The sequence below is a fragment of the Meleagris gallopavo genome, chromosome 1 (assembly GCF_905368555.1).
Source record: "Meleagris gallopavo chromosome 1, MGAL_WU_HG_1.1, whole genome shotgun sequence".
NCBI lineage: Eukaryota > Metazoa > Chordata > Aves > Galliformes > Phasianidae > Meleagris > Meleagris gallopavo.
The window spans coordinates 14,444,274-14,467,461 of record NC_139404.1 but is presented as its reverse complement, the minus strand read 5'-3'; the positions used below and the strand labels follow the sequence as shown (position 1 = coordinate 14,467,461).

Sequence of the window (23,188 nt, the reverse complement as noted above, 5' to 3'; positions counted from 1 at the left end):
AGGTTTTGTTCCTTTTTTTTCCCCCTAATAGCTGCCTCTTCATTCTCTCATTGAGCAAATCACTCTCTTCCAATTAGGCAGTAGGAAGTGCCAGGCTGAGGTAGGTGGCATAATTACAGAAGGTAGTATGAGTATCATGTACTGAATGCACATTTAGAAATACTATGCATGATTTTCAGCTTCCATGAAAGTCATACATACCATTATGCGTGCCTCCAAACTCCAGTAATGCCCTACAGCAAGAATGGTGAAGCATCTGATCTTCCTACTCAAGGTAAAGTATAGATAACATCAGTGCACATTACTCTAAGATAGACAAAGAGTACACTTCATGATGTCTTTCATTTCTAATTATCTACTTATAATACAGGAAGAAATGCTTGAATTTCAGTGAGTAGATAACAATAAATAGCAAAACAAGTACTGCTTGCTATTGTTTTCAATCTAAAAAAAGTGGGTGATATTTGGGGGCAGATAGTGTTAGTTCTGTTCTTCAAAGCCACACTTGCTTATATATATAAATATATTATCCTTATATAGAGAGTATAATACTGTGTGTATATATGTACAGAGAGAGAGAGAGAATTTAATGTATACAAGACTATTTACTGTAGATCCTAGAAAGAACCGAAAGATCCACAAACATTAGTTTTTCATATCCAGAAGCAATCTTCTGGGATGAAGCAGCATCACTTCCCAGGCTTCCAACCACAGTCTTCAGATCAGAATGCAGAACTAGGATAACATTCTGTTAAATATTACAGAATGATTGAAATTATATATATATATATATATATAAATAATATAAAAAATAAACATTTAATGACACCACCAAAAACTGGGGAAAGGTGAGGTGCTACTTCAAATCTGGAAAGTTCTGAAACAAGCAAATCTGCCATCTCTTAGAATCTCTGAGTACTTTCTATACTACATTCTATACTACATCTGCAAGGATGAACTATTTTTTTTAAACATCCTTACTCAATATGCTATGATGATACGCTTTGTAGTCCTCAACATGCTATTTTAAAATTCTATTTCCTGAGCAATCCAAATTACCCCTATGAAGAAGGGGGCCTGGTTTTCGGAAGCTCAGTATCACCAAGTTAGAAGTGCATTTTTGTTCTTTGTGTATGGACACATGTACACAGCTCTGGTAAGATAACACATTGGGTGAGATTTACATGAATAAACTCACACTCACAAACTTCAGCAATCTCTTTAATATAACAAACATATCCAACTTTGGAATACAAATTGGAACCAACCAACAAAAAAAACTCAAAATAACTTTCAGAATGCCAAAGAGGGCTTATGCAGAACAGTGCACTTTTACTCTGAGGTATTGTATTCATGAAAATAAAACAAAAATCAAACCAACACAACTATCCTCCAACATTTTAGAAGAATTTTTAGCAAGGCAAAAGCAGTTAGGTGGCATGTACTGAATAAGCATGTGTAAACAGTGTAAAAATACAGAATATTAATAATAACCAATTCAAAACTTTGGTTATGAAAACTGATGTAACCCCATAAATTGAAGAAAAATAAGCCAGAATAATGCAAAATATCATTTGTTAAAATATGTTCATCCATGCAGCCAGGTGGAAGTCAGAAGCTAGCAGGATGGATTTTAAAATACTTTCCTTTATTTAGTAACTTTTTTCAGATTGATTGTCATTCAGTTTTCCATGGAAAGAGTACGATTGATGAAAAGCTTCAGTCCACTGGTAAATGTACTTTTGAAGATTCCAACAAGGTGTTACAAATGATGTTTGTTTAGATAGTTTTTTATTATTCAGCACGACATACAATCCCACTCAAATGTTACAAGCAAATGGTGCAATCGCACACTAATTTTTACCATTCTGGAAGGTGAGAGCTGGAAGATTGGCTGCTCCAGGTGAACTGGAAGGTTTTCATGTTTTTCCTCTCAAGAGCAGCAACAAACTCCATAGCAGACCTGGTAAGCCACTTAACATTTTATTTCAAACAAATAATATATTGGCAACCAAGATATATGAGTGGAATCTGGATTGTGACCAGCAGTGCATGTGCTTCTCAGAAAAATCAAGCTTTGTTTCAGATGCACATCAGGAGCCTAAGCAGCACGAGGCTTTTCAGACTGAAACAATTATACCAATGCCATCTGCCTGATGCACACTTACAGGTCTTTCTTGTCTTCTGCTTCACTTGAAGCGTTCTGAAAATAGAATAAAAATTGCATTTTATGTCTGGGAAGACATGACGGCAGTCATGCACTGTTTTGTCCTCTTGTATCTGCTTTGTTCACTATGCACCCTTCAAAGCTGTAGTCCCACCAATACCATCCCCACATAACGTGCTTCTGATCCCAATGTATCAGCAGCCAGGTAGCCTGCTTCTCCTCTGATCACGTTATAGTTGAACTGTGCAGAAAACTAAGCAGTAAATGCTCTCTACTAATAACTCTTAGGGATAAATCAGTTGCATCTACTGTGCACTCAGTACTTTCTGTACTTTCTAGTCTGATGTAAACTCAGAACTGTAAGGATGTGAGCACAAGACCATAAAACTGTTAGAAATGCAGCAGAACTCCTACAGCTCATTACCCAGGGAAGCACAAAGGCAGCACAAAGATGGCAGTCTCAACTTTGGAATGCAAACTGAATAGTCTCTAAAGAAGGACACAACGAAGCAGGGAAATTAGTAAGCAGCTTCACACAATACGGAATTATAATCAGCTCAAACTTGCAATCTGATCGACCAGTTTCTTAATACACAACCAACAAACCAAACCGCTCCTCTTGCAAAGTGGTCACCAGAATTTTAACATCAATGTATTTTCTCTCAAGGCCACTATCTGTAAACAGACTAACATTCACAGATTGATCGATTTCAACCCAAACTAACAGGGTCAGGCAGATGTTCAGCATGAAGTATACGAACACCTCACAGACAAAAAGAACAAGCAGGGCTCCCAGTTCTACCTGAAATAATTACTGTATACATTACAGATACTGCTGCCATGCACATGTGCAAACCTCATCAAACAGCTAATCCAGTTTTAGCTCACTGAGCTTCTTTTTCTATTGTTTGAATTTTTGTATTTGCCTGTTCTTAGCCTAGGCAGTTTCAGTTTTTTCATTCTTGCATTGTAACAGCATTGCAACATTTATAATCCACTGTTGCAAAAGCATGTTTAAAGAGCAAACAAAATAAAATGACACCTATAAACTATGTATACACCACACACACTACTGCTATCATTTTCTCAGAAGCTTCATTTTGATCCAAAACTGAATCTTAGCTCTCAAGAGACATTAGAGTATGTCGATGACCTGAAGAGCAAAGAAGAAAATGCTAATAGCTTTGCCATCCAGTTCTTTCAAGACAAAATTTTATTCATTTAAAAAAAAAAAAAAAAGAAGTTCAAGGAGTGTTTCCCATTTAAACTTCATGCTGTACTAAAGGTTTTGCATAGTAAATAGCTAACAAACAGAATTTTGCAGCACAATTCAGAACACTGGGCTTACACATGAGCCGGAACCACTCACCTGAAGTCGTTCGTATTCTTTCATCAGACGGTCATATTCTCTTTTAAGGCCTCCAGACTGCTTTTTAACTACTGCCACTTCATTATTTGCCTTGAGGAGAGCTGTAAAATATCAGGATTTGTGTTTCAATCATTAACTGTACTGCTGTACTTCGGAGCTCTGTTTATGTATTAGTGCTCCACCGTACTTGACGGCCCTTCCTTGTGAAAGCTGAAATTTAGAATGGAGCATCCCAGAAGGACACAGGAACAGATGAGGACAGGGAAGGGAAGGAAAATGATTTATATACACAAATGGCAAAAAAAGGAGCACGGTGGGGCTGTATGAAAGGTAAGTGCAAAACCAGGAAACTTCTGAGCGGAATGAGAAAATGATGAGACTGTAGTTTTATGCCATACTGCAGGAGACAATTCCAGAAAAACAAAACACCACAACTCCAAAAGCCATCTTAAAAGGAAGATGGTATTCAAACACTGTGTGAAATTTTGGCAAACTAACCAAGGATATCTGTCAAATATGGGGAAAGGAGGTGAAATATTACATTATTACAGGAGCATAGACTCCCATATTTTACCATGCAGGAGTTCATTCATTAGAACCATCACTCTATGGATGAGAAAGCAAAAAAGGGGATGGGGGGCAGGGAAGGGGGAACAGAAACTATGAAAAGGCTTTTACTATCAGGATATATATATATATATATATATTTACCTACTCCCTATTTCAAAAGAAATAAGTTGAGAGTAAGTCTATGCTGCAAGTCAGTTGCAGTACAAAATAGCCAAATCCAGAGGGGCTTATTTACAATGGGGGGCAAACCAGCACCAAGTTTCACAAAGCCATTACTCCTAAACTGTTAGTGAGCATCCAGTAAGGTCACTTAGACATCATGCTCTTTTGCTATAGGCATCTCATCTGTATATGGTTTTTTTTTTTTTTTTTTTTTTTTGCTGTAGCAGCACCCTAATACCAGATTTACTTATGCTACAGCAGAGAAACATTGTTAATGACTGATAAAACTGCCTCACATAGCAGCTCTATCCTCCTTTTACTCATACCACTGATATTTGCATTTTTAAATATGGCTATTTTCCTTTCTCCAACATAGTGTATGATCCTTTGCCTTTGAGCTGCCTGAAGATCCCAGAGATCTCCCAGACACTGCAGCACTTCTGAGACTGTTCTCAAAAGATGAAGAGCTAGACCTACTTTCTGGAAGCACCACACAAGCACTTCTGTATGAACTGTGTTTCACTCTGGAGCTTACTCTTGTTCCCGAGACATCAGGACGCAGATCTGACCACTTTCCCACATGCGAAAAAGAAGACTCCCTTCCTCTGTCTTTTTGCTTGTTTGTTTCTTTGTTTTTTTAATTTGCTGTTTAGATTTTAAAAAAAAAAAAAATCTGCAAGAGTTCTTCCAATAATATTACTTCACTTATCTGAAATTCTGGTCTACTAAAGTTAATCATATTTAAGCTTATTGATTCTATCGTGGTCAAAAATTAATTCTGCACTCTTACATCACTGCTTTCACCTCAGCTTGCATACATATCCCTTTAATGCAGACTTGATGTCATCAATGCAAATACCTTCTTCTAAAGATCTTAGTATTTGGAATTAATCATGATTTCCACATATCCAATAAGTAAAAATCGTACTGTATTTACTCTATTTGATCTTCTCTCTTTTCCTGCCACTATTTAAAGTATTGAATATGGTAAAATTTAGAAATCACTCTGAAGTGAATGTGACAAATTGTTAAGATTCTGATTTTTAAGCTGTAGGCAAAAAGCACATCCATATAGAATTTCACCTCTGCTACACCTGCCTCCGAAATTATTTTTGTCCGGTTACTGTAAAAATATTCAGTTTCTGAAGAGGACAATTATTGATCTAAAGCTATTTAGCTGCTTATAAGCAGCAGAATAGTACTTCAGTTGCAACCAAAAACAACTGTATCACTGAAGCTTGAACAAAATGTCTAAAAATATCTGCAAATCAAGAAAACAAACAAGCTAGTACATTGTTTCAATGTTTTGACCAAAACAGATGCGTGACAGGAACAACTCACCTAACCCCAGAAGAGGAAAGAGCAAAGAGCAGACTGTCCTTTCCACCTGTGTTGGCTATGGATAAGAAAGCCAGCCTGCTGGGTGACATTCTTAATGTAGCCCACCTACATTCTTAATCTCCTCCTCCTCAAGCATCCCCATAACTTCAGGGACTAGACTTTGTGGACACAATAAAATGGAGCGCCATATATTTGACAACATGAATTCTCCACCATGCCAACTTCCCTGGGTGTCTGTCTGTCAAGCAACTGAAGCCCTCCATACATAGCTGCATAGCTGCTCCACTATTGTGCCAAGAAATGAGCACTGCATTACAGCTGTATCAATGATCAGGTATGCTGTCTGTCATATGGATCGCATCAGAGGAACACCCAACCACTACAAAACACAGAATACTTTGTTTGCATAATGCAGCCAGTTATTATTTCCAGCTTCCATCTGATCTGTTGATTTGGCTCACAGGAGCCAGAGCAGCTGGACTGGCAGCAAGCAAAACCTGACAGCTGATTGTTCCTACCAAGCAAATGCATGAGAAGGTGTAAGTGAGAGATGCTGCTCCTATGTTAATGTGACTGGAGAGAGAAATAGTCACTAAGCCTTTGCATAAAGAAAACCATGCTTGCTGTACACAGCACCATCCCTTTGAGTCATTAGATATAAATATTTCTTGACGTGACAGTATGCAATGGCTCTCACAGTTACAATTTCATGTAAAAGGTACAATTAAATAAGATGGACTTTGTTCCTAAGCCTTCCTCTGCCATCACCTCAATAGGTGACCACAGCCAATTCAGTTCACTGCCCCATATCTTCTCTTCCCACCTTACGAAGGAAAGCTGACAAAGGATGATTTTTTTTTTTTGTTTATAAGAACTTGAGTGGTGCTTCAGTGAAACTCAACACATATGCTATATATATATATGTTACTAGCCTGCCTGACAATACAAAGACCAAGCTGAATCCGTACCAGTGGCAACAAGCAACAAGTTCCACGAGATGCATTCAGAGTGCGTATATTAATGACTTCTATCCTTCCAACAATCTTCATGCTGTAGGTCTTTATATGCACATTTTCAAAACCAGATGCCCACACATACACTCTTGCTCTCTTCTGTCTCCTACAGCACAGCGCAACCAAGAAGCAGAAGAATCTGTGACACATTCTGTGCACAAAACAAACCTCATTCAAGGATGCACAGAAGTTTTATCAGAATTTTCTCCTGCCCTCATTGCATGTTTGGAACAACAGTGCATATAAAGAAAGAGTATTTTCAGGAAATAACTGAAGTTCAATAGTACCTAAATGAGTGAAATCCTGATGGCAACAAACTGGTCAAGATTCTGCCATCAGGTCTGTTCTGCTGCAAGTTCAAATCAACACCAGTTGTTCTGTATGAATTTCTGTTGTGTAAATAAAGTGGAAGCCTTTACCATACAATAGGACAGCATCACCAAAGAGATGACCTGAAATAGCAGAAAATGAAATATAGCATTGCAGAAGTCTCCCTTCTGTCCAAAGGGTCCTGATAGTTACAAAGAGGCATTTCACATGAGAATTCCTACAGCTGTGAGTGAGAAAAAAAAAGTTCATGCACTCAAAGTCCCATTCATGATCTCAGTCAAAGGATATCTGTCAGGATAGCTGCTTTGTGAAGCTTATCTTGATTCCATCCTCATCTTCAATTGGTGATGGTTTATTTTAACTTTTTGAATCAATTTCAGCCCTATCCAAATGAAACAAAGCAACATACCACATGGACTACATTTGTCACAATTAGCATTTTGGATATATGAACATTGCAGTAATGTCACAATTCACCAATAAAAAACAAAATGCACAGTAAAGTTGCCTAATACCATCCAATATCGCATCATCTTTCCCTTCCCCAGAAAGATCCCATAGGGTTGACAGCAGCAGCTACAAACAGCTTTCAACTATCTCAGTCAAGGTTTCGTTAGAAATTTTGTTAGCTAATGCGTAGCAGGAAAAATATTCTCACCTCTGCACTGAATAGTGCTAGGATTACTCACTTTTAGATATCCATGAGATGCTTTTTGTAGCAGCCATGCATCAGTAAAACAACTTCTCAAAGTTTGTAGGAAGTCAAGTCATTACATGTCTAGGTATGCTAAAAACAGATTTAGGCTCTCCAAGTGCCGGTCCCACTGCTGGGTGCCTATAAAGCCACCAGTATGTGGGTCTGCAATAAGAGAGACAAAAAACTACCCCCTTCTCCTTCACTTTGAAGAGAAAAAAAAAAAAAAAAAAAAGGCCTCAATGGGAATAAGAAAATTAAGTTTGAAAATATAACAAAATTGGCCCAAATCTCTGACAGCTGATTCCAATCTTCCTTCAGAATTTAGTAACTCCACTGCTCAGTCTCTTTGCCTTGTACTCTCACTTCTCATCTCCAGCTGTCCAGAACACATTAAGTTGCAAAATATCTTTCTTTAGGATTTCTTTTATGGTTAATTGAACAAAAGTACAAGGCAGATTGCACTTCCCATAAAAGGCAAAAAGTTGAAGAAGTAGAGATGAATCTAGTTGAAGTCTGTAACATGCACTTTCTATACTACAGCTTCAATCAGAATTTCAGGAAAGGGAGACATGCAGTCTTTTCTTTGCCAGGAGCTGTAAAGAACATTTTTCAAAATCTTACAGAAAATTTACCTCTCCTCTCAAGCCACAGCAAATTTAGCACTTGCTAAATTGATGACTTCTAAGTGCTGCTCTACCCCTGAGCAGAGGTACCCCCTGCCTCTCAGCACTTCTATAAAGCAGTGAATGATCCTATCACCACATGTAAGTAGGCTTACAAATACACCAAACCAGACAAATGGATATTTGGAACTACTGAATGAAAAACCCAAATTTCTGACTCTTACTGATGTTACAGCAGGAAAAAAAAAAGTGTTTTTTTTTTTTTAATTGGTTTTGTTCTGTTTCAAAACTAGGTACCACCTACATTCTTAATCTCTTCCTCCTCCTCAAGTATCCCCGGAACTTCAGGAACTGGACTTTGTGGACACAAGGGAAAGGTTATGTTTTAGTCATGCTCAACAGCATGCAAAAAATTGAAAAGCTTGTTTTACTTCTTTTTAACAATCCCAACTTTGATTTTACGTAGGACATTTCTCACATTTAGTGAGCATAAAACACAACATTTACCTGCTCAGCTGGAGAAGTTTTAAAAGAAAACAGTAAGTTCAATCCACACGCAGACTAACCCATAGAAAGCTGTGTCTATGGATGTGTTTAGTGTTTATTATCACGTACTTCTAATTTGTTGGATATCAGTTTCCTCAATAAAAGGTATATGAAAATTTACAAAAACTTAAGACAGACATATCCCCACACCATCTAGCTGATGGCAATTAACATAGCCATGGAATTTTCTGTTTGAGGTTTTGGCTACAAAAGGGGGTGGCAACAGGAGGAGGGCTGTAAATATTTCCTGATTCATTAAGATCCTCTCCCCTACTTTTCTCCCCCCAGCAAAAAGACTCAAGCATGCCTTCACTCATATTTCTTCTAGGTAGACAACAGCCTGCAGAGAGAGAGCAGCTGAAGCAGCATGTGGTAAATTTATTTATTCTTCCACTTTTTCAAGAGCTACCGACTGAAAAGCTTACATTATATTACAGTTACATACCATCAGTTAGTCTAAAGAAAACATATGCATTTATATTTTTCATTGATCCTGTCACTTCAAAGGCAGCTTTCCTACATTTTTATAAGAAAACAGCAGGAGAGGGAAAACCCACAATCAAACCTGCCTGGGAATGTGAATTAATAAGACCTTCTGCTTAGAAATTCTTGCTGCTTCAAGCCTAGCTGAAAACAGCTGTCCTGTTCTTGTTTGCCTTCCCAGTGGACAACAGAAAAGATTTCATAAAATATTTGGCGTTGCTATTTTTGCTTTGTAGCAGCACCATGCAATACGAAAGCAGCACTGTGTTTTGATGACAATGTGCTATCTGGTACCATGAAAACCTGTGTTTTGTAATAGCCTGTCTATCTGATTAATGCTTTCAAGATAGCAGGCAGTGTTATCTCAAAAACACTAATTTCAGATGAGTAGATGTTCGTAAGCCTAGACAAATCCAAACAAGACAGAACTAAACAGGTAAAATCTGCTCTGTTTCAACTTGGACTGCCATGAAAGCAATTCTGACAAGCTAACCCTTACACACAGAAGCTCCTAATATGCGTCACAATATAAATTGCAAGAAATGTTTCCTATTAGACTTGAAAAGGAAAAGCCCTCAACCATGTATCTCCCCATTTTATATATAGAGATTAGTTGTTATATGACATGAAAAATCAGTCTGATGCCTGCAGAAACTTGCAATTTATTCTGTATCTTCACCAATAAGATCTAGGGGATAAGTCAACACCATTAAAATATATCAGTTCCATTTGTTTATAATTACAATTTAACTAAGGTGCTCAAATCATACCACTAACATTTTCATAATGAAAATCTGCTATAACATGGTGATGGTGATGGTGTATTTTTCCAGTCCTTTATCAAATATAAAGAAATCCCAAACCAACGTTCCTATGTGCTTTATAGTTAATGCAATACCAAGAATAAATTTTTGACCTCTAGTGTTGAAAAGATTTTTTCTTTATTCCCCAAAGAAGTCCTACCCAATATTTACCATTTGACGTCTTCTCTAACTCTGCTTTCAACTGTCCAATTTCTTTCCTCAATTTTCCATTAGTTGTTTCCATCGCCTCTTTATTTTCACCGCTTCCTTTTTCATTCAGGGCCTATTAAAAACCACAGATGCTGCCATTAATTCTGGTTAAATTAGTTGAATATTAATGTCAAACTATCAGAGAAAGTCAGCCTTGATCTTGCAAAGTGACAAGTTTTATCAAATGTCAGTATAACAGGCAGATACCCAGCCATACCAGGGAAATAAAAGAACAAATAAGAAAGGAAAAAAAAAAGGAAGAAAAATTGTTCAGTATTTAAAGCTGCTATCAAGCCTTGTTCCATATGTAAGCACAAGTATGTCATCATCTCCCAGGTAAAATAGCTGGTATCTCTGCAACTTCTGTAATAAGTTATAAAAGGCTTTATGAAAAGACATACCAGGAATGCACATGACAGGACACTATCATGCTTATGTGCAATTTGTTCTAAATAATTCTTATCCCGTTTTATATGTCACAAATTCATCATAGGTTCATAGCTATTGTTCTGATCTTCAGAATACCTTGACACCCAGAACAGATTTCCTCTGCAATTCAAGTAACAACTAAGAAAGGACTCAAGAAAAGCCCTGTCTAGACACAAGAGCAGTATACTCCCTGTACTCCCAAAACGTTAGCACTACTATACTTCTGTATGCTCTTATCAGTAAATCACCAACAGCAATTCCTTGAAGTATTATACATTAAGAATTAGTCTCCCTAATTAGATTCTTTCCTCATATTGATTCCAGTAGCTAACCAAGCATCATCTTTGTTACCAAAATGGCAACAAAATAGTTGTTAGTCCTTCAAGGGATGCCATTTGACTGCCAGTAACAAAACTATAGCCAGTTTATTACGAGGCCTCATTCTGCCTTCTGTACTTCGTTCTCACCTCTTTCTATTAATAGTTATTTCTATGAACTTTTGTCTCAAGTCCTGTGCTTCATGGAACTTCTAAAAAGGACATAGCATGAACCTAATGAACTAGGCTGCGCAGTATTTACACTCAAAGCCAGAGTGCCTTACGTGTAACTGCTCGTACCTCTCTCTGATGGCAGAACAAAGCACATTTGTAAATGAACACAAATGCAGAGGGCCAAGCCACTGAGGAACTTTCACCATATGAGGTTATTAAAACGAAACAAAAACCCAATGAAATTCTCAACATTTCCAGCACAATGGAGACCTAGCTACAGCATGGTGGTTGTAACTGTGGATACCACTGCTTTTGCAAATCATGAAACCAAAAACACAAATAGAAACAGACAGGAATGCAGTTTCCAGTTTCTGGCTATCACTTACAAGCAGCTAAGAGAATGTGTTGCTTGGGAAACACACTTAAGAGTGAAAGCAGAACAAAAAGAGGACTTTTGGCCAAATCCCAGCAGGGATTTGAGGAAAAATTGTACCACGATGCAACAAACAGACAAGTTCCAAGGCTATGGGTGAGAGTCTGGATCATTTTGACAGAATACCAGACTCAAAGATTTTGGAATCATTTCATATAATGTCACATACGCTCCAGTGATTCTCAGTTCATAATACATCTCAAGCACCCGTATGTTCTGCATCTTTCTAGTATCTTTCGCTCAGAGAATGTTCTCTTTGTCTAGAGATTTATTACAAAAAAAGCCAAGAAAACACGCTGGCAACCATAAACACAACTCTAGACAAGAGTGGAAGAAAACCTATACGCATCTGCTGTGATTTCTATTTTGACAACACGTCATATTTAAGAGTGCTGTATAAATCTTCCTATTTTGGATATCTGTAAATTAGCTTATGGTTCATTATCTTCCAACAGAAGCTGAAGTAGCCAATGAAAAGATTTCATACATCTAGACAGGCATTTATTGACTTCCCTCTCTGTAAAGAATTGTATACTGAACCACAGCAGACAAATAGTTCAATTTTCTCCACTCATAAGAAAGTGAAGTGCCTTTGGTCGATTGGTGTTTGTTGTTTTTTTTTTTTTTAAAGGTAAGAAATGCTTGGTAATGTCCTCGTTAATAATACAGCAGTACTCTACTGAAAAAGTTAGACAAGACAACTCAGCGCTGGAGCAAGTCCTGTTCAGAAGAAACAGCACCAGAACAGCTGTTTTGAAGGCTTCTGTGCTAGACTGTTTCAGTCCTGATCTACACAGCCTGAAGTCCTCTACTTTATTAAAATTAAACTCAAAGATACTTTAAGAGTACTACTACTTTGACAAAATTTGTACTGGAAAGACAGAGCCTCCTTCATTTACTTGGATTACTGTAGTTTTGTATTGAAATTTCTATTCAGCATTCTGAATTGCACATGGTAAGAAGCTTATTCTTCCTTTGTCCATCAGAAAAAAAAAAAGCAGTAGCAGATCATCTCCAGATTATTTTGTACTACTTTGTGTGTAAGAAAATAACTAAAAATGTTTAAAAGGTACCTCCTGTAGCCTCTCATTCTCAGCCATGTATTTTTTGGCTGCTTTGGTCACGTCGTTTACTTGCATTTCCAGAGCTGCATGAGATGCCATGCCTTTTGCCAACTGAGTAAGAAGGGTAATAGTACGTCTCAAAACACTGGTAAAGAAACACAGTTAACAGCACAGTAATTCACAATACAAGTTAAAAAAAAAAAACAACAACAAAATATCAACAAAACAAACCCAATACACAAAAAGAACAACCCCTTTTGTCTCTCTTTCAGCATTAGATGTGAAAAGATTTACTTAAAAGCATCTGAAGGCAAAAATCCAGGTTTAAAGATAGTAACAGTGATGTAAAAAATTGAAAAGGTTGTAATTCATTGAAAATCTGTTTTAACCTGATAAAGAAATCTTCCTCTCCTCCCCAAAACCACAGCTATTAGGGGGTCAGAGACTTGCTTGCTTAAAGGCTGAAATGCTTACACAACTGTGTTTCAAATACAATCTCTGAATACAAGATCCAAGCAGTACGTATGGCAATGAGTATGATTAAAAAAAATAACAAAAAACAACAACAACAAAACAATACAAGTCCTTTATAAAAGGTCTTACAATAAAATATTGCTACATTTATTCTTAACTCTCACGCTCACTTTGAATCAAGGAAAGGCCAAAGCAATACTAAACGTATTCCTAGAATATGACTATACAGATGCTTTTAAAGAAAAAGCCTAGTAACTTATTCTTTTCTGAAAGCATATTAATAAACTTGTTAACTCACAAGGTAGGCCTTCCCAATTTTTACACTGAAAGCTCATTTTCTTACTTTTTTCGGTTTTAATAAAAAGTTAAGTCTTCCATGTCACTGTTTTCCAAGACACGGCAGGCAAAAGTCAGTGAAACAACATGACTAAAGCAGAATCACTGTATCACTTAGGTAGGAAGAGGCTTCAAGAGGTCATGCTGTCTGAGGACCTGCCCAAAGGAAGTAAAGCAGACTGCACAGGGCCTTGTCTCGTCCAGGTGAGTTCCCACCATCTCCAAAGATGGACATGCGGCAGAATTTCAGGGTTCTTGTAGCATTTGCCCACTCTCAGCAGAAGAAAAACACTTTATCAGAAGCTCGAGGTTTCAGTTTGTGCCTGTTGCTTCCTGACATTCCGATGTGGGTCCAGAAGAAAAGTTAGCTTCATCTGCTCAGTGATCTCCCACAAGATAGCTGTACAAACCAAAACAGTCTCCACCTCAACTTCTGTTTTTAAGGCTGAAGCCAAGCAACTGTGGCCTCACCTTATGTCACGTTTCAGTGCCTGACGTTTTTGGTGCCAGTATCGAAGTTTCATAAAGGAGAGCCAAAACCAGACATGGTCTGCAACAGTAATCCCACAGGCACCAGATAGGGATAAGCAATCATTTCTCTTGAACTGCTGGCTACACCTTTGCTATAACAGCTCAATATATGATAGACAGTCCACCAGGACTCCCAGGTCCTTTTCTCCAAAGCTGCTTTTTTACCCTGCCCGTTAGTCCCAGCCTGTATGTTGTAAGTGGTTATTCTACCAGATACTTTCCATCTGCCTTTGTTTGACAACATGAGGTTTCTGTCAGCTTATCCCTCCAGCCTGTGTAGCTTTCTGAATAGCAGCACTGCTCTCCAAGATGTCTACTACTCTGGTTTGGACTTTTACAGTCTGCAGATTTGTTGGAAGCACACTTCAACTCATCACTCAAGTCATCAGCAAGGTCATTAAATGCTACTGGGTCCAGGAGCAACCTCAGAGAGATACCACTTGGAATATGCAATACCAATTAAATTCCTTTGAGTCCAAGACCCAATGAATTTCCCACACACCTTTTTCTCCACTTCTCCAGGCCGTCCTTCTCCAATTAGACTATTAGGACACTGAAAGAGACTACATGCATAACTTTAGCAATGCCTCTGACATTACGTGCTCTGCCATTTATCCACACAGATAGTGATCTAATCACAGAAGGCAGCAGGAATGATCAGCGACGATCTCCCATTAAGCCTGTGCTGGTTGTTTCCAGCCACTGAATTTGCTCAAGTTCTCCCTAGCTGTACCTCCCACAAGGCTCAAAAAAATGGGAGGCCAGACAGCAGACCTTATTAGCAAGAAACAAAGCAAAATAAGGCTGGTAGTGAGATACTCAATGCCTCATTCTTTCCGTCATCCTTTGTAATTCAGTTCCTTGTCTCACTGAGCAGTGGGCCTGTGTGTTCTTTAGCATCCCTTGAATCTTCAGCTCTCCTTATCCCTTTCTGGTTTCAATTCCAGCAGAGCTTTAGTTTTCCTACTGCTATCACTGCATAATTAAGCAATGTTTTCTGTACTTGTCCTAGGTAGCCCACCTCATTTTCTTCTCTTTTCATACTCCAGATGAATCTGGATATTACTGCTAACCCATCCCAGCCTTCTGCCTTGCTTACTTCACTTTGTGAACACTGGAATTGTCTGTTCTTTTCCTCCAAGGAAGACATCCTCGAAAAAATCCATCAGCTCTCTCAAGTCTCTATATTCTACGGTAGTCTACCATTGGGTAATGCTGAAAAGCTCCTCAAATATGCCAGAACTTGCTCTCCTGAAGCCCAGGGTTGCAATTCCACTATTTTTGTTTTGTGAATGCAAACTCTACAACTTCACAGTCACCGCATCAATAGCTGTCTCTGTCATCTTCAACCAATCTTTATTTGATTGCGAGCAACAGCCTATCAGAACACCTTTCAGTTTCAGTTCTGCCATTGACCATCTGTACTAAGAAATTATCTTCAATACATAATGGAAACTAGAAATCTCCCAGATTGCCCATACCTGCCCCTACTGCCCTTCTTGGAGGAACAGGAGCGACTCCAACTCTCTTCCTGTTAACTACCAGGACTTGCAATTATGTATTTTTGTGCTGCTTTTGCAGGGGAAGCATGAGAGCCTTGTCCGCTGTCCATTAACACAGGCAAAACAACTCTATCAAGAAAAGTCATTTGCTCTAGCTACTACTGGAGTCTTCTAAACCTTTGGGGACTGCTGGCCTTTCACAAAAGCCCATCAGCATACTTCAAGCATAGATTTTTTATCCACAATTATATCTATTAAGGTTACCAGAAAGGTTTTATTCCTTGAAAGTAAGTGAGACCATAATCCTGAGGGACCAGCTTCTAGCTCTAGTATAGGACACAGTCCAACCATTTCTCTCTTGGAGCAGAGATCACAGACATGTTTGTGCACATTTACTTAACCTTTCTACAGGAAGATTAAAAACATGATGCATTCCTATTGCTATTGTGCAAGGCTACAGATGACTTTGCTTTTTTTGTTTGTTTGTTTGTACTCCAGTTTTGTATGATATTTTCCTTGAAGTCTCTTCATGCACAGTGCTCCTCAAACTTAATCTTCAATCAAGATAGCCATACAGGTGGAACAAGACGATCACGAGTCTCTAAAGTTCCAGGCATTCTCGTATTCCGTGTTCCTCTTTTATATCTGGGAAGTGATAAGCAATTCAGAAAAAATGCCCACCATTCTTCATAGAACTAAGAAAACTTCTGACCATTTTCCTATTCATTCACATTATCTGTTCAATTAGTCCACATCCTCTTCGTCCAGCTGAGAAAATCTGCAGGTACTGTTGGCTGCTACTGGCAGTTCAAAGTTGTCCGTTCTGTTATCTTGTGCTACTAGCTGTACTTCAGAAACCTCAAGAGGACAGCACGTTTAAGGTCATAATATCCTATTAGGACAGCTGCCATAAAGTGTTTGCTCAATATAAAGGAATATCTGAAACTCTCCCTGAAAGCTAGAGAATTATCCTATGGTTCCTACCTATAAGATTTAGATAAAATGGTTGAAGTCAGATTCAAGTTTTGCCTCTTAACACAGCAGGTTGAAATAATACCAGCTTGCAACATATCAAGATTGTTTTAATAGTGCTTTAGTTTTCGAAGTTTATAATCCCAGTTTTATTTGTTCAAAAAAGCAAAACATAGAGCAAAAGTATAACGAAGGAAATGAGTTTTTCCTGAAGAAATGTCTGCAAAATACATGTTTTCTTAAACATTTGAGATGTTGCTTTTCATGTGCTGCTCACACCCTTCCAGCATTCAAACATTTGTGGCTTTTTACATCCCCTGATCTTAACTGCCACATAGCCAATTTGCTCACATTTATTTCTTAAAATCAGCCTTTTGATAATATCTTGGTTGCATTAGTTTGTGCAATAGCTCCTGTATGTGCTATACAGAAATTCAAGGTGTTATACTTACAGCCACAGAAATAAGGAAAAACCTGAGATATAAAGGTTTCTTTGTGACCGGAAGAGTTTCATCTGAATGTGATCAATGGCATTGGCATTGACATTTGCAATCTTCTCATTCACCTGAATGGCTGAGTACTTTCTAACTTCTCTAACAGCATCTGTAAACAAAAACAGATTGTTCTTAGTCACATCCCTGGGTATGCATTCATGATAAAGCAAACACAGTACTAGAAATATCTATTTGGACATTCTGATCACCAAAGAGTAACATCAGTTATCTTATCCATAAAGCTTAAAGATAGATCTTGATAAATGACCAAAGCAATAACATATTTCCAGAGATGTGCCAAATCATTCACCAAAACACACTTGAACAGTTATTTCCAGTATCTGCATCCAGACACCAGGAATCTGGCCAAAGCAACACACTGTACAAATCACTGTACAAATGTTACCATAGATGCAACAGCAGTGAAAAGTCACTGATAACATGAATTAAAACCCAGTCAGTGGACAAGCAGTAAAAAAAAAAAAAAAAAAAAAAAAAAGAAAAGAAAACGAAAGGAAAAAGATGAGACACCTTCTGAAGCATTTGCCTCACATGGTATTTGCCAGAAAAGCATTTCTGCAACATCACCAAAACGGAGAAGCTATAACAACACAGTATTGTACATAAGGAAAACAGAGAAGGTTAAGCTACACCTCAGCCTCCCTTGATTACCTTTTCACCAACTTTCAGCTCCATTTCATCCACTATACTCCTTACAGTTCTCAAGATCAGCCAATACACTGTCAGCACTTCTTGAAGGACAAATCAATTAGGATTTACATCCTCATAAAAGCAAAATCTAACCCAATTAAGAGTTCGTATTACAATCTACAACAGTGCAGCACCTATAATCTCCCCTTACACATCAAAAAAATATACTTCTTATGACACATCATCAGTTCTTGCAGCACACACTGGCTAAGCATGAGAGATCGCTGCTGCATTTCCCAAAGCACAGCAAATAAGCTCCAGAGAAAAATATGAGTAACATCAATTATAGCTGTTTCTCTTTTAAAGTGCTCTTAAGTTTGTTTTTAAAAAGGAGGGAAAAAGACATGAAGTGAAATTTCAAACAACGCAGTGAATCATAGGCTAAGACCAAACAAAATACCATAATTTATGAAGAACCCAGTCCTGCAGTAATCCATCATCTAATGTTATGGGGCACGCATCTTCTCACTGCTTTATCCCAAATCTAGCTTTCCTCAAAAATCAGTGACCACTACCAGCTCAAAAAGCAAGCTTTAGTCGAAGTTTCCAACTGGAGTTCAAAGAGAGTAAATTAAATTCATCAGTTTTTGATCTTCAGCCGTTTAGTGAAGTACCTACTTTGAGAGACTATGAACTATTTGCATTTCACTACTTTGATTATTATTAGGTATATGTTGCTGCAACTTAGTCTGATTTCTTCACACGGAGTGCATATGCATGTTTTCTTCAGCAGTAAGGAATTATACAGCACTTTAACTGTAAGGCAGTGGAAACAACTCCCTCCTATCTATGTGGAAAGAACTATTCCTATCACAGAAATAAGTGAAATACTTCATACACAAACCAGTCAGCACAGACAGTCACGCAGACAGTCATCATTCAAGCTCCAGTTTCACTAAAGCTTTATTCCAACACAGGCTCCAAAAGATGTAGTCAACAGCCGTTTTCTATCTGTGCTGAGCATAAGTACTCAATTAGCTCAGTGCTTTGATATCTTTTCCTGATGTATTATTTTAACAGCAGCCAAGAGAAAGAGTGCCATCTACTGCAGGCTGAGCAGTTCAGCCAAACAGACAGACATCTTGTGTAACAAGCACCCTGTGTAAGAAAACGAAACCAAGCAGCAGCCTAGACCAAACCATTTTTGCTCCTCATTTACTACATTGCCACTGCATCTGAATTCCTGACATTAATTCAGTACAAGATCTCTCCTCTTCCATTCTAGTGGAGAATTTCTAAAGAAATTAGCTGGGTTACAGTAGGCTTGAATCTTTTTAATTAACTGCCATGAACTCCACATACTAGCTATTTTTTTTCCAGTTTATTAGAAAATTATTTAACACTTACCAAGAAACAAGATGATCAGTAGGACTATTATTGTAAGGAACATTTTGTTCCAAAAGACAGCCATTTTGCTCCATAGAGGAATCATAAAAATCTTCTGCCATCTGCAAAACAACTATCTGTTATTCAAAATAATTAAACACTGGAAGACAAGTATAACAGCCTCACAGAACAGAGCCTCATTATTGATATGAGACTTAAGAAAGGTCTCTAAACAGCTGTTTTAATCACCATAAAACAACAAAAACCCAAAACCAACAACCCTCCATGAATTAAGACTGCTTCTACCATCTTTCAGAAGGCTCATCTTTTATACTGATGAGTCTGAATAATTATAAAGTAGGATTGTTACTACAGTCCAACTTGCAAATGACAAAAAATTGACAAGTCACACATTCATATTTTGTCAATAACATCTTTTAAGAGCATGAATTTGTCAGCCAGCAAACAATCTCAGACAGGAAGAGATGTAACGGTGCTGAAGACCACTTACTTTTCTTTAAACAACCATCTCTTCAGTATCATTTTGTGGAGCAAGCCGTGAGAATCTACACTTATGTATAATCAATGGATATACAGATGGTATATATATATGTCCAGGAGCTTGGCTAATATAATTTATATTGGAGTAATGAGAGAAAGTCACTCACCCTGTCCTGGGCTCACAAGATAGACTCCGATGGAGCAGATCTCCAGGGAGATCCTTCCCCACTGGCAGTCAGCTCTTAAATGGGTCTAGGAGAGGTGGAGCCAGGCTCCACCCCTTCCTGCAGCACAGGTGATTTGCCTTCACCTGTGCTCCCGTGGCTGACTCATTGCTCGCCTCAGGTGATCAATCAGAGGTTCAGGCCATGATTCAGCAGCCCCATACAACTTACAACACAAATAACTTCAAACCCCCCCAAAATAACAACAGTTCAGCTAGTTCTCTAGGCTGCAGGTTAGAATCTGATTCCGTAGGTTAGTATCGGTGCTACTGTACTGATTGGTGCAACAGTAAAGTAATACCTACTTATGCCATAAGGGCTGTAATGCAGGTATGTTAGTCACCATCTGATCAATTAGGCAGATTTTCCAGCTTTTGTTAAGTTTATTTACATTTTCAAACAACTGTTAAAATTCATCCTTTAACAGAGCAGTTTTCTACCGAGAATGTAATTACCCCCAGCAATGTTCTGCACTAAAAAGAAATAAGTATTTTAATTTTTTTAAATATTTTATCAGTCTGTGTGCAAAAGCCTTGTTTACTCCATTCAGTATAATCCAAACTCTATAGCAGACAGCTGTAGTCTGCATCAACCCAAAAGCTTACTGTAATTAAGCCAAGTTACAATTCTAACGAAACCTCCTTGCTAACTCCTTACATGTGAATCTCCATTCTTCATCCCCCATGTTTCTGATGTATGTACCTTTGACCAGATATACTGCCAAGTTATAATAATGCTAAACATTACATCTCTTTACTGCAAAGTCTTCCTGTATTTTCATGCTTATTTTTCCTCCACAAGAAACATTAACATTTATTAATGCAGTACTGCCTTTGGCAGCAGAAATCACACAGATGTAATTCTTCCAAATTACAATCTTGGCCACCAGTACTATGTTACAATCAAGTGTCAGTACAGCTCTGCCTTTCTGGATACTTGCACTTTTATACTGACAATTTACTTGTTTCCGGGAATTTAGCTTGAAGCCTGAGATCTCAGGAAATCAGAATTTCAAAGAGCTGCAGTTTTACATCTCTGACTGTGCCTGCATTACTCTTAGGACAGAACCAACTCTCAAGGCCAGCAAGATGTGTAAGGCAGAACTGCTGCCCTCTGGGACTGTCACAACGGCTAAATCCAGCCCTTAATTCTAGAGGATTCCTGTGACAGCTTTGTTAACAAGGTAATTGACCATGTCACAAAGATACACTACTTCATTCTTTCAGAAACCCTCGTTTGAAAGAATAACTGAATGTTACAAACCAAACACAAAAATCTATCCGTAACACTGCAGACTATGCATTTGCTTTTTAGCTTCAAAGACCAGATCCGGGCCTTGTGTATCTTGTAAGAGAAACCTCTTTCAATATTGCCAACATCCCCTGCATGTGTCATCAGCCTAAACAAAGTCTTGCAGCTTGTTTCCTCACATAACCCACTGTTGTTAATAATCTGATTACAGCTCCCATCATGCTTTTCCACTCTTACAGGCAGTTGGACCTTAGACTCGGAAACAACAGAAAACGTGGGAATTCTGCAATCCATACTGAAACACTGAACTCCTCATAAGCTGTGACACTGACTGCAGGGGATTCAGCCGTTGCCAGGACCCTCCTACAGGTGTAAGTGATCACATTCTGACTCTGCACACTGCAGTGTTTTGGTTTAGGTTTTGCTCCTTAGCATGTTACAGTAAAATCTGCATTCTTCATTCTAAAAATATCTAAAGATGAAGAAAGCCAATATTTAACAGCTTTACACAGCATCACAGCAGCAGCAAATATTCTAAGAAGCTTTTTTTTTAAAAAAAACAAACAAACACTGATGTTCTGTAAAGAAACCTTAACAGTGCCTCCTGCAGAGAAGTTAGCTCCTCAGAGGAATGAAAACAGCATTACCAAATTGGGAAAGCTACTTAGAAGAAAGAAACTGAAGAGGACTCCAAGTCAGGCCTCTACAAATAACAGGAGCAATTAACACATTTTGTTTCTGTTGTATTTCTCTCTGTTACTACAGACATTTACCTTAGGATTATACTTACCATTTGTATTGCATTCCAGCAGAACTATTTTGTTTTGTTTTTTTTTGTATATTTTTATATACCTATACAGAGACATTCAGTCAGCATCCCTGACTAAATCTTCAGCATCCAACTAAGCCTTGCTTTTAAACAAGCCTCTAACAGCTTGTACAAAGGCTGCTGTTGATGAGCTCCAGGTGCCCAATATGCCTCAGCACCCACAGCGCAGTGCACAGCCCTTATCAGCACACACAGTAACAGCTCCCCAGCTGCCCTCCTTCAGGCCGCCTGCTCCCAGAGAGCAGAAGGGACAATTCCCTCTCAGTGAAGCAAGGTGAGAGGGGCTCGTTGCGGGAAGCCAGCTGCTGGACACGTTCATAACAACAAAAATGCAGAAGCACAAACACGGTTCGAGAAGCCCGACTGCGGCAGGCCGGCACAACCCGAGCTCCTACCTCAGCGGGGAGATGAAGGGCAGGCACAGCACGAGCAGCACTCCCACCTCGCCGTACAGGAAGGCGGCAACCGCCGTCCACTGGACAGTCATCGTCCCGGCGGCCTGCGGGCAAAGCGGGGCTCAGGCGGCAGTCACGGCCGGCGCCGCGGCTCGGGATCTCCCGCCCGAGTTTCCAACGGGGTCCCTCCCACGGACGGGCCCGGCCTCCTCCACCGCCCCCTGAGGCGACGCCCCGCCGGCCCTCCGTCGCAGCCCGGAGTGGGGCGACCAACCTCCCCCCCCCCCGTCGCCTTCGCTCCCTCCTGCGCAGCGGGGAGGCCTCGGTCTCCCCGGGCCCGTCCCCGTCCCCGTCCTCCTCCCCCCCCCCCCGTGGCAGCCTAGCCCTCGCAACCTCCTCGGCTTCAGGGCCTGATGGCGGCGGGCCGCTCTGGAAGGGCTGGGGAGCGCGGCCTCGCCCGAGCGAACGGGCCGGGGCAGGCAAGAAGGCGGGCAGCAGAACCGCCCTTCCCGCCGGCGCTGAAGCAGAGGAGCGGGTGGTGAGGCGGGGCGGCTGCCGGCAGGATGTGGGCCGGGACGGAGCTGAGTGACACGGCGGGGAGCGGAGGTGGTGCCGCGGGGAGTTCCTCAGGGGAAGGCAGCAGTCGGCCTGTGCTCGTCCTGGTAATCCCTCAGCCCCGCCCCGGAGGCCTGCGGGCTCCCACTGGTAGCTGCGCGGGGTCAGATGTGGCAGCAGGCTGCGTGCCCGCGAGCCCTCCGCTGCTGGAGCACGCGGGCATCTATCTACACACTGAGAACGGTTAAAATCAACATCTTTTTACGTACAGGCAATGGTTAGACGCAGACTGCTGTAGGAGCCCGCTGCCCAGTGTCTCGAACTTGTTACATCAAGGCCTTGACTTCACTGCCTGA

The 23,188-nt window shown here is 39.6% G+C and overlaps 1 protein-coding gene across 1 annotated transcript; it reads right to left on the bottom strand.

Annotated features, from left to right (window-relative positions):
- Positions 1 to 1,208: 1,208 nt before the first annotated feature.
- On the bottom strand, positions 1,209 to 22,877 carry BCAP29 (B cell receptor associated protein 29). Its single transcript, XM_085217324.1, has 8 exons — positions 22,671 to 22,877; positions 22,278 to 22,381; positions 19,099 to 19,199; positions 16,999 to 17,149; positions 12,741 to 12,876; positions 10,276 to 10,387; positions 3,537 to 3,637; positions 1,209 to 2,203 (listed from the first exon to the last, which is right to left on the bottom strand). Exons 2-8 carry the CDS (start codon positions 22,367 to 22,369, stop codon positions 2,165 to 2,167), a joined length of 732 nt encoding a protein of 243 aa, XP_085073450.1. The 5' UTR covers positions 22,370 to 22,381; positions 22,671 to 22,877; the 3' UTR covers positions 1,209 to 2,164.
- Positions 22,878 to 23,188: the final 311 nt, after the last annotated feature.

What these genes read in the sequence shown, in the direction of transcription:
- BCAP29 (XM_085217324.1), bottom strand. Translation starts at nt 22,369, where the DNA reads ATGACTGTCCAGTGGACGGCGGTTGCCGCCTTCCTGTACGGCGAGGTG. An exon ending in GTTAGAGAAGACGTCAAATG is followed by an intron (nt 3,638 to 10,275) that starts GTAAATATTGGG and finishes GATATTTTACAG; the next exon opens with CTCTCCTCAAGGCAAATAAT. An exon ending in AAGAATACGAACGACTTCAG is followed by an intron (nt 2,204 to 3,536) that starts GTGAGTGGTTCC and finishes TTCTATTTTCAG; the next exon opens with AACGCTTCAAGTGAAGCAGA.